Source organism: Hakea prostrata, chromosome 10, assembly GCF_041222555.1.
Source record: "Hakea prostrata isolate BN-2017 chromosome 10, UWA_Hpros_2, whole genome shotgun sequence".
NCBI classification, from domain to species: Eukaryota; Viridiplantae; Streptophyta; class Magnoliopsida; order Proteales; family Proteaceae; genus Hakea; species Hakea prostrata.
This window is the reverse complement of record NC_142609.1, coordinates 15006995-15018426: the sequence shown is the minus strand read 5'-3', so window position 1 is coordinate 15018426 and position 11432 is coordinate 15006995. Positions and strand designations below refer to the sequence as shown.

At 38.3% G+C, this 11432-nt stretch overlaps 1 protein-coding gene across 2 annotated transcripts; it reads right to left on the bottom strand.

Annotated features, from left to right (window-relative positions):
- Positions 1–2106: 2106 nt before the first annotated feature.
- LOC149002119 (F-box protein At3g54460-like) lies at positions 2107–10395 on the bottom strand. Of its 2 annotated transcripts, XM_089137004.1 has the most exons (9): positions 9704–10395; positions 5130–7751; positions 4837–5050; positions 4461–4748; positions 4303–4362; positions 4061–4191; positions 3674–3788; positions 3199–3347; positions 2107–2820 (listed from the first exon to the last, which is right to left on the bottom strand). In XM_089137004.1, the coding sequence occupies exons 1-8, from the start codon at positions 10267–10269 to the stop codon at positions 3201–3203; spliced, it is 4143 nt and encodes a 1380-aa protein (XP_088993130.1). In that variant the 5' UTR covers positions 10270–10395; the 3' UTR covers positions 2107–2820; positions 3199–3200. The 2 variants fall into 2 exon arrangements, with proteins under 2 accessions (XP_088993130.1, XP_088993129.1); XM_089137003.1 differs by lacking the exon at positions 2107–2820 and having other exon boundaries at positions 2866–3347.
- Positions 10396–11432: the final 1037 nt, after the last annotated feature.

Genomic DNA, 11432 nt, shown 5'->3' with positions numbered 1-11432 from the left:
CCAAATAAGAGGTCATTGCCTTCTTAACCTCTGTGGTCACCCTTTGGCATCCTACTATATCCCTACTTCCCCCAGCTAGATGCACCTTCAATCTAGTGGCGCCACCTCCTCCTATCTGTTTCTTGCAAGAATTTCACTCACTTTTCTTCCTATTGGCTGTAGTGGCCTCCTATGTTGTCAGCTATGTTTGACATTTTTCAAAGAAAGTGCCTAATACAAAAAAATACACACAAAGTATCTTAAAAAGCATTACAATAAGCTCAAAATATTACATACATGCTACTATAAATAATCTCCTATTTTTAAATATATAACAGAAATTAGTTAATATATTTTTTTAAATTTAAATAATTTTTGAAATATTTTAATATTTTCAAACAATTAAAATTAATAATTAGCAACAAAAATCTGATTCAACACCATCACAACATGGATGAAGTGATGGTGTCTCATATTCATCAATTTGAAGCTCATACATGAGTGTATACATGTGTATTCTAGGAATATACATATTTTAGAAAAGAATTTTTAAATACACAAAAATAAAAAAGAAGTAGAAATATGCAAAAATTTATTTTAACTTCACATAATCATAGATCAACACTCTAGACTAAACATACTTTAATTTGAAAGCAATCTAAGTTGATTTCAGCCATAAAAAAATAAAAAATAAATGGAGAACTTTTTTAACTCACTTTGTTTGATTCTCAAAAACCTAACAATGGTGGAGCAAGAGTTGAGAAAGAATGAGGTGAAATATGGGTAGAATGCAAGAGAAAAGAGAGAAGAAAAGGTTAGGGTTGAAATCTCAAGGAGTGGAAGTTTCGCTCGAAACTGACGGAACCTACGGAAATACGAAGGTTCCGATCAAAATAGGTTATTTTTATAACTTGGAATGTGTCATTTCAACAAGAATAGAAATTTCGTGTATTTTCGATTGAAATTCCGTATCGTTTTGGTCGAAACATTAGATTTCAACAAAATATTACGTATTTCGTTTCAATTTGCAAAAAGTGCAAGCATTTCCCTCGAAATTTCGAGCGAAATTTATTCCATGCGCTAGACAAATTGTGTGCTATAATGAACTTTCAAATTCAAGTCCCTTAATGAGTTTACTGAGATCCTAATTCTAATTTCTTTTGGATCTCTTTAGCGGCTACTTATAAGTGCAACAACATGAGAGGTTGCCCTGGAAGCAAATACTCAAGAGAGAACTGTGGATGACTCATCAATACTGATTGTCACCTATGAAGGCAAGCAAAATCATGAACTCCGTTCTCAGAGCCTAATAGTCTTATTGATTTTTTTTTCTGAGTAGTTTTTATCATCAACACATAGAAAGAAAAAGATACCAGGCCCTATGGAGGGAAAGGAAAAAGAGGAAATGGTATATTGGTTATTTTACATTTTAAGATTAAGATATAAAGTAGACTATATTAAACCAAGGGTATATTTGTCATTTCCTCTAATCAATTAACAATTCTAACAGAAAAGGGGGTAATTGCCAATTTGGCATAGTTGTGGGGTGTTTGTGCTTTTGCCAATTATCTTGGGGGGTGCCTAAAATTTCTCCTTTTAAATATAACCATTTTATTTGACACAAATAGCAAATTAAAAATTATATTTATGTATGCCAAATAAGTATCAAAGAATCATAGCACAATGCGAAAATGATGATGATGATAATAATAATTAAAACTATGATTGACATACTATTAAAGCAATATAGCATAGAAATATGTTCATATCTAGAAATTTAATCCAATCATTTTATTTTCTCATGAATTTTTTTTGGTATTAGATAGAGCAAAACTACCTCTCCAACAAATCCAAAAAATGATTAAATCTTATTTATATTGAAGGAGCTATCTCTGGTCAAATGCATATGTAAATTGCTCTAATCAAAATATTTATTTTTCTAAATATCAAAATAAATAAATATTAATGCAATTTGGTGTCTGGCAACGTTCTATTGTATTAAGATTTACAAAATTTTAGGTTACACAAAAAGAACTCATCATTAGGACAAGCCTGGTGGTGAAGGCTTCCACACAAGCAGTTTTTTTTTTTTTTTTGGGGGGGGGGGGGGGGGGGGGGGGGGGGGGGGGGGTGTTGGGGGAGAATTTCCCTAGAATGTTGTCAATTTCATTACTGTGAAAACTCAATCTTTGCTCTTCAATTAGGGGGACTGACCTTTTTCTTTTACAATCTCCCCTTTTTAGAGTATTTTTTAAAACTATTTTGACAAAATATAAGAACACTTGGTTACAAGAAATTAGGTTTAGGCATAAACAAGGACCAATACATGACATGAAACCAACATGAACAGTGCAAGACGCCCTGCAATGAAGCAACCAACCACCCAATCCTCCAGAAAAAGACTGATGACTTGGCGTTGGCCGTTGCATAGGCAACACCTGATACTTATGGACATCAATACTTTTATCAGAGCCTTCCAATAGGTAGGTGAGCACATAACACGATCCAAGTCAGTTTTCTGGACCACAGATCTGCATCATACACCATGGTAACATGGAGCTCTTCTTGGGCAAGACGGAAACCCTGGTTCCTTTGACTCGCATTGGTGCAATACCAACTACTAACTCCATTTCTTACCAGGCCAGACAGGGCCAGGCTGGGACTAGTAAGTGAAGCACTAAAGCATAGACCCAGGCTTCATGAATGCCCAGACCTGATTTCATTGGGCCATTGCAGGCTTGGCTTGGGGAAAGCTGTGTGAATTGTGGTCCTTGGCAAACAAGAGTCATGGCTTACCGTGTCTAGGTGGCTAAATGATCCATCGCTGTTCTTGTGCCATTCCTATTGAAATTTTTATCTCAAGCAGTTACTACTTACTATATTGTCACTAGTTGAAATTCACAAACACAAATAAAAGGGGGGGGGGGGTTCCACCATGTCGTTGGGAGGAGACTAGGAGAGGGACAGGAGGGGAGAGAGGAGAGATGATTCACTATTTTTTTTTTTTGAAAAAAAAGAAGATAAATAGTAAAAAGAGAGGAGCAAACACAAAAAAACAGTGAAAAGCCACCTTTGCTCCAATTGAAGGGAAAGAGATGTATGAAACAAACATTTCTGATTTCCAATGCATTCTAAGAGAAATCAGCAGCTGACTAATGAAAAGAAAAAGATTAGTATCATTACCAGATTGGGAACAAAATATAATGTAAAAGACAGTACCTTCATGATTTGGTACTCATTTTTACAAAGCTAAGCTGAGCCAAATAATTGCTCTCAGCAAAATCATGCAATGTACGATGTCCCCGTGCCCCTTCATGGTCAGTTCTCCCAAACTCTTCACTCAGGGTTCTTCTACACTTGTCAGCATCCTACAAGAAGATGATGCATGCAAAAAGGAGTTCTCAGAAAAAGAATGAACAGAATCCTGGCAACAACTCCATTCCTAAAAGAGGAGTCCAGTGTACCCAAAAAAAAAGAAAGAGAAAGAGGAGTCCATATTTAAAGAGACAAACCATGTTTCACCCACACGTACTCAATAGAATATCTTTCTTTACGAGGTATAGCTCCCATTTATGTGAAAATATAATTGCTTATTATAGTAAAGTAAAATCATAGCTGAAGAATCGAATATTTCTGTGCTATTCCTAATTGAATGTGTTCTATAAGGCAAAAAAGTTGAGATTAGTAGTGGTACTTGTAAGAAATTCATCATTTGCTCTTCAATGGTACCACGCATGGCCAAAGTTTCCACATGAATAGGACGAATTGCACCCATTCGATGAGCCCGACTAATAACTTGTTCCTCCACACTGATTAGACAGCACATTAAACAACTTGATCAAGAAAAATTGTGAAAGAATGAATACCATATAACCATAATAAAGAACATAATTTCAAATTCATGGAAGAAACTAACAAAACTGCTTCCTATAGGAAATAGATGCCATCACCTAAAGCATTAAATTTTTACTCTTCACTATGAGGGACTGTAATGGTAGATATTAACAGATGTGGAACTAATAGTTGACCATCAAAAAGAAAATGAATAACCAACAGCTATGTGAAAAACACAAAGCACCACCTTCTGTCCCATATAGGCTCCATTAAAAATACATGTGAGACAAAGCTTAAATCAAGACCCAGTGCTGCACTTCCATCCATGACTAGAGCCATGCAATTTATGTCCTCCTGGAAGATCGCTAATGATTTCAACTGAAATAGTCAAATGAAATAGTCAAACAAATTAACTTCCAACATGCTGGTATGCATAAAAAAGGGGGGAGTCAATTAAACTTCAAATATACTATCATAGATAGTGAATACCTTGTTGGCAGAATGCATTGGACTATACATTCCAACAAATTTGATACCAGAAACTGTTAACTGAGAGACAAACCATACAATTAAAGATAGCCTTGGGAGTTGTAAAAAAACAGAAAAGAATCATAATATCTTGCATTCTCTAGGATAAACATAGGTACCTGTTGTTCAATGACATGTATATGCTCAAGAAACTGTGAAAATATTATCACTTTCTCAGGAGGTCTGACATAAGACTCCTGGTTTGGTTGACTGCAGGCATCATGGCATGCTAATACATTCCAATAGCTTTTCTGAGTAGAAAAGAGATGATCATCAGACCGCTTGTCTTGGTGCTCATTTAATGAGCAGCTGATATTTCTATTAGCCTCCTGCAAAGCTTTTAACCTTTCCACAAGATAAGCAACTTTGCTGCTTGATGTTGCATGCCAGTCAGCAGCCCAGTCATCCTGTGCAAGATTATAGCATATGGTGAATAAGATTAAGATGTAAAAATCAAGGGGTTGGGAAGAAAATAAAATATTCCAGGTCTCTTGCCTGTTTATATGAAGGTTGCAATTCAATGAGATCTTTGGGAACAGGCCATTTTGGGTTAGGATTTTCTGGCCGGGCTAACATTTCAGGAGTCTGCATCTCATAAGAATTCCCACAACCAGGGAAAGTACATCTTTCACTGTCCAGAGCAACGCAATCAAGGCATAGGAAATGCCTACATGGAGTAATGATAGGTAAACGACACCATTCTTCACACCTAAAGACACAGAAAAAAACAATTATTATGCAGCTGAGAACTGCATAGCAGCATGAAATCTCACAAGGCTGAATGTTACCTGAAACAGTTGCCACCATCCAGAAGATAAAGTTTTATAAGAACATATTCTTCTGAAGTACGGTCCAGGCCTCTTTCCACTAGAATATCCATGGTTTCCTGAATATCATCTCCAGCCTGTGTTACTTTAATATGGCCAGCCACACAGCATGATAGCCTAACATTTCTAACCGTAGTGCTTCGGAACTTCCACTGTTTTGGGTTCAAAAGGCTCTCAACGTGCGAAGGGTCATTCCAGTCCGCCATTAAAATATTGCGCCGAACGGTAACTACCAACTCATTGTAAGTATTTGCATGTTCTTCAGTAAAATCAAGAAAAATCACCTTCTTGATGCAAGGTGGGATCATTTGTAAATCCACCTTTCTGGAACTGATCATGCACCTATGAAGTAGCTGTAATAGATGCAAGCGGCCTTCCTCCATCTCTGCCTCAAATGGCCTAAGAATGCCTGCCTCCCATGACTTCTGATTTTGCCCATATGCTTCCTCGTGAAGGAACTTAAGCATGGGGTAAAGATGAGAAACTTGACTATTGGGTGTGTTTGGAGTTGGCGTCCCAGTTAATAACCACCGATTGGAAGCACTCAGTGAAATGGCCATTTGCAATTTGTTTGTTAAGTTTAAACTTGAACCAAGGGTGTGCCCTTCATCCAGCATTATCCTAAGCCAGTGAACCTGCATCAATACGCTCTTCTTACGTGGGCCCCATTCTACACTTAACCGACTAAAGGTGGTTATTACAACATCATAGTCCCATGCCAGATTGTGCGCACAGGGCTTTTGATCAGTCCAGACATAAACACACAGCTGTCCAGGTTTGACATGCTTTTGAATCTGTGTTTTCCAGTGGTCAACCAAGTTCGCTGGGACAATAATAAGTGTTGCTCTTGACAAATATAACCTTACTATGTCCAAAGGCTTTGTGAGAGCAATTCGTAATGCAGCTGAATCAAAAGCCAAGTTGTCAAGACGGATTGGGTAATACAATCTACCAGTGCCCTTTTCCAGCCTCAGAATAAGACCAAATGCTTGAAAAATTTTATGGTATCCATCTGGACCTCCTTTAGAATCAGGAGTAATACGAAGGTCAACAACTGGACGTGTCAAACCAACTGTTTCCATTTTCGAGAGTTTGTCCCCGGAAAGACCAGCCAACCAAGTTAAAGCCTTCAATGTTGTAGAGTTAATTGATGAATAGTGCTCCTTCAGCACACCTGTGAAAAATGCCACATTATTCTCCTTCCCACCAGGAGTTCCTTTGGTATGAAACCCTGGTAAGTGTGTTATGGGCCTGCTATGGTCCCAAGATTCCTGCAGACTTGCACAAGTCTGGTGGAAAGGATCAGTATTCATGCTGCAAAACCATGGCTCGGTAGCATCAGGCACACTCGTCTGAGAAAGCTTTCGCCACTTGCGACATGAATCACACTGAACCCAAGTTTCATTACACTCAGAACGATCAACACAAGTCTTTCGAGGCTTCTTATGACCACTGGGTAATACAGATGGCTTGGCACCTCGCTTTTTCAGAAAGCAATTTGTTGAACTATCTGAACTTTTCCTGACCTTACTTCCTTTTCCATGATCCGAAGCCTCTTGATATGTGGTAAGAAGATTTCTCCCAACATAACTCTGGCTCCTAGAACTCCTGGGGACATATGTTTCCAGTGAAGAGCATGTATATGTGGAAGATGTAGATCCTAATTTGGCGGGACAAGAATCAGAAGCCCTCAAGTAAAGCTCGTCTGAAACTATTAATCTTGCTCTCTTTGATAAGGAGCGTGTTGAGATTTGAATTGGAGTCATATCTGGACTAATCAGTTCCCTTCCACCATTTTGACTAGCAAACCCTTTCCATGAGGGCATCAATTTCCCAGAGGAGAAGTTACTAGAACTAATCTCATAATATCCACACTTCTGCTCAGGATTATGCTTACACCATGTCACTTCAACTCCTTCGGGTGGGTTTGCCAATGTTCCCTGAGTCTTCAGAATAAGGGAGATTGCTGTTATGGTCTTACCCAGCCCTGGCTCGTCACAAAACATACCACCCTGGAAATCTCTTATGGTGGGAATGACCCCAGTGGCTATCCGACCAGCAACAGAATTTACATAAAAATGGAACCCATCCTCAGTTGAGAAATCCATGTATAGTGGGTGTGGCAAGACGCCCGCATTGCGTTCACGCTGTAACATCCACTCAACTGCAGCCTGCTGATGAGGGAAAAGCTTTAGCTTCATACATGGCATGATTGATAATGCCAAGGATCTAAGATGGCGACAAGTTGCTGCAACTCTGACTAGATCCATGGGGCAAAGCACAATCAGAACTTTAGTCAGCACATCATCTGAAACCTCACAAATGCCTGAACTAAGAGAATCATCTTCCGGTTTGATTCTTGTGGAATAAACTTTTTTCTCCCTTGAAACACCAGGTAGACTTCTGAAAATTTCGTGGAGCTCAAAAAGCTTCTTCTTGGAAGGTCCAGTAACATGCGGATGCAGTTTACATCCAAGAACATGACAACTAGAATCATTCCAAATGGCCTCATCATCTTTCTGACTATATATGAATTGTTTTCTATCATCATGGAGAATCAAATTTCTCCGCTTCCAGTCACAACTGCAGATAAATGTCCCAATAAGCAAAAAATCGTAACATCTTAAGCACCATCATGTACAGCTAGTCTATGGTATCAGTTCAACAACAAAAAAGGCAACAATAAGTCAATAATTATAAATAAGGAATGTATCAAAGGAGTTAGTCTTAGTAAGGTTTCCAAAAACCAACAAAAGCAGCATGATTGTTTTACCCTTTGAAGTGCATGGGATTTGTACCCTGCTAACAGATGTTTACAGTTTAACCTGACTTTAAAAAGAAAATGCAAATGGTTGTAAGTTTGATTTGATGTTTGAGAAACACTAAAAAGCAAAAGCTGAATTTCGACCACAACTCATGGAGTCTGTGAAGTTTTACCACTAAAGGGATTATTTGAAAATCTGCATGTTCCTTGAAGATACCAATTCATCTATACTAGGACGACAAGTCTGCAATCAGTAGAGCTCACAATCCTATTCAGCATGATTGAAGTAAACGTGAAGAAATTTGATTGTCATTTTATCAAAGGAAGGATTGAAAAAGTCTGATCAACATTTATTTTGCTCCATTTGTAAAGTCAACTTGCAAATGTCATCACCAAAGGTTTTAAGTACCAAGAGTTTTGTCTCCAATGTTGGATAGGTGAGTATGATTGGTGCCTGCAAACCAATTGAGTTGGAATATTGTAGTTTATGTTAGGGGTATAATTGTCCATAGAGATTTATCTTGTGTTGCTCTATGGTTATTTTAGTAACATCTTGTGTCTATATTTATTATAAAGAGAGGTGAGAGGTGGGCTGCGGTCATATTGACACAAACTCTATTCCCCACATATTCAACATACAGAAACACTCCTGACCGTCTATTTTCAAAAGGGAAGGAAATTTAAATAAGAATTGGTCCAATTATAAAAAGTGGCAGCTAAAGAGAGGCATGCTCGGGTGTTTCTAGTTTGAACCCAACTTGGTTATACTCATCGCAATAATTGGTAAATGAATTTAGGTTTAACTATTCGCAGTGCCAACATTAAAACAGAACCTTCTGTGGGCAGCAGGTGAGGAGCCTGCTTTGATACAAATCAATAGGATCTGATGCAATATCCGCTAAAATTTAACAAGACAATCCCATAATATAATAATAAACCATACCTCCATTTACACTGATCATCACAGTCTCCACCATTACAGTCCAAACTTTCTGGTTCCCATCTACTGTAACTGCAAACCGTACCTCTCTGATAAACTGAATTAACACAAAGATGCATTTGGCCTCGCTTCAACCTCTTATGCCCTCTGCTAAAGGAGTTAACTCAAAGAAACAATCTGTTGTTTGAGTTTTTGAATTCCTCCAATGTAAAGACCAACGGATACACTGTTATTTAATAGTACAAACCAGGATCGTTAACTATCACCTAAACCCACCCAAACCCCCAACTCAAGGTAGTGGAGAAGATGACAAAAACAGCGAAATGTCCTACACATCCTTGAACCCTTTAGCATCCTTGAACCCTTTAGCGTCTCAAAAAACTACAAGTAGGGTATTTACTGATGCAGGAATTAGGGCCATATCAGCCAACAACTTCAATAGTAAGTATTAGCATCCAGTCATTAATAAAAAAATTTATCCATCCTTTCTGTCAACCAAGTTATTCATCTATATCGCAAGAGACCCCTTGGTCAATTAAGCTCATTCCGTTTTCCTATTACTTGATCACCATCACCCAAAGAACCTATCATGCCTTATTCTGTATCAACTCTAATTCGTTTCCTACTGAATTAGCAAAAGCCCAGCATCCTAATTGGACATTCTTCCTGCCATAGCTATATACTTGTCCCACATCGTAATAATCGTATGACAATCAGATTAGCTCACCCATTTCAAATACGCAATGACAGTCCAGTGCCAACATTCGTATGCCAAATCGAACGACAACATACAAATGATCAATAAATTAATAGAAATAAGAGAAATTATACCTCATGTGCCTAAACAAAGCGGCGGCCGTCGACCCTGATTTGGGGAATTGCCAACCCGACCATACTGCAAGCGGCAAATACACATCAATCAATAGTACAGCCCTTGCATCACCACCATCACCAATAGATATCCTAACTACTCTAGCAACAATCTCCAAACACTTATGCACTGTCAAAGCGTGAAGCTGATGGATCACGCTCATGCTACCATTCACAAGCCCAATTTTTCGGCTCTTCTTCATTGACGAACCACTTTTACTCCGATTAACCTCATTTTTTCTTGAAATTGGAGTCGAAAATCCGGAATTGACCTGAGAAATCTCTTTTGCTTCAGTCTTCGAAGCCGAATTTCCGCTGCATTCAATCAGAGACAATACTATACCATCTTCTGATCGAAAACCAACGGTATACCCGTCTTTAAAGAGATAACAACGAGTTCCAAAAGCTAACCTCCTCAAGATATCTTTATCTTCACTCTGTTGAAATGAACTTACAGAGAGAATTACTTCGCAGAAGCCACAAATCTTTTTTTGCTGAGAAGATTCTTCTTCTTGGGAGCCTTGCATTGCTGAAGATATAAATTAGGGATCCGTAAATTAGGGTTTCAAGCTCTTAAACTAATCCATCTAGAATTCATAATCAGTCGAAACCGCAAGATAGAGAGACAAAGAATGAGAGAGAAAGAGACAGATTGCAGAACTTAACGAGGCAAGAGGAACAAGGATTTGTTATATATCTACGGGCGATGGTGATTAATGTAAACTGCTACGCGAGACACTATATTGAACTACGTTCTCCTGCACTAACGGTCGATATTGACTTATAACTCGACAGATTACCATCTGAGTTATGTTTAACGGTGGATGGATGCGTAGAGCAGCTTCGTTGGAGTTAACATGTGATATGTGACAAATATTTCCACCGGCAAAACTGGGTAACAGAGAGCATGATAAAGTGAAAGTTGCTCAAACGGGATTGGAGAGAGAGGACACTTTTAATTGGGAAAATTTACATGTGTATTTTATTATATATCTTGCTGACTTGGACATGGATAATTTGTCAATGTTTGGCCTATCAAGCGTTTTGACCTTTGAGTTCCAATTAAATTGGTGCAAGGGAAAGGAAAATACGCACGTTGGCCAAAAATTTGTCCAAATACTTTACTGGGAGGAAGCTCTTGAGGCTGACAATGAATTAGAGGTGGGACCTCAGGTAGGGTTTTTTGTAGGCTTACGAGGTATAAGAGACTTTGTGCAGGACTGTCAAGCCAAACACCCTAAGGCGTGAGGTCGAAATTTCGATCTCAACTACTAAAATTCAAAGGTCGAGATTCAATTTCAACCGAGATTTCGAATCTAACGGTCCGAAATCTCAGCTTGATGGTCATGCGCATTTTAGGTCGAGATTCAATTTCGATCGAGATTTCGAATATGATGGTCCGAAATCTCGGCTTGACCGTCATGCGCATGACCCAAGTAATTTCGGTGTATAAGAGAGTACAAACCCGTCATGATCGAAAATCTAGTAATTCTATCTTAGAAGGTAGAGGATAACATTATCCTCACATCCTTATGGGCAAAGCTACCATTGATTTTTTGAAATTCCTCCCTCCTCTTGTCAATCTTTTGAATTTCTTCCTCCACCAGCTCTCCATTCATGTGCAAAATATTAACATTTTTCCCCTCCCCTAATTTTTTTTTTGGCTCTTCTTCTTAGAAGATATCTTCTA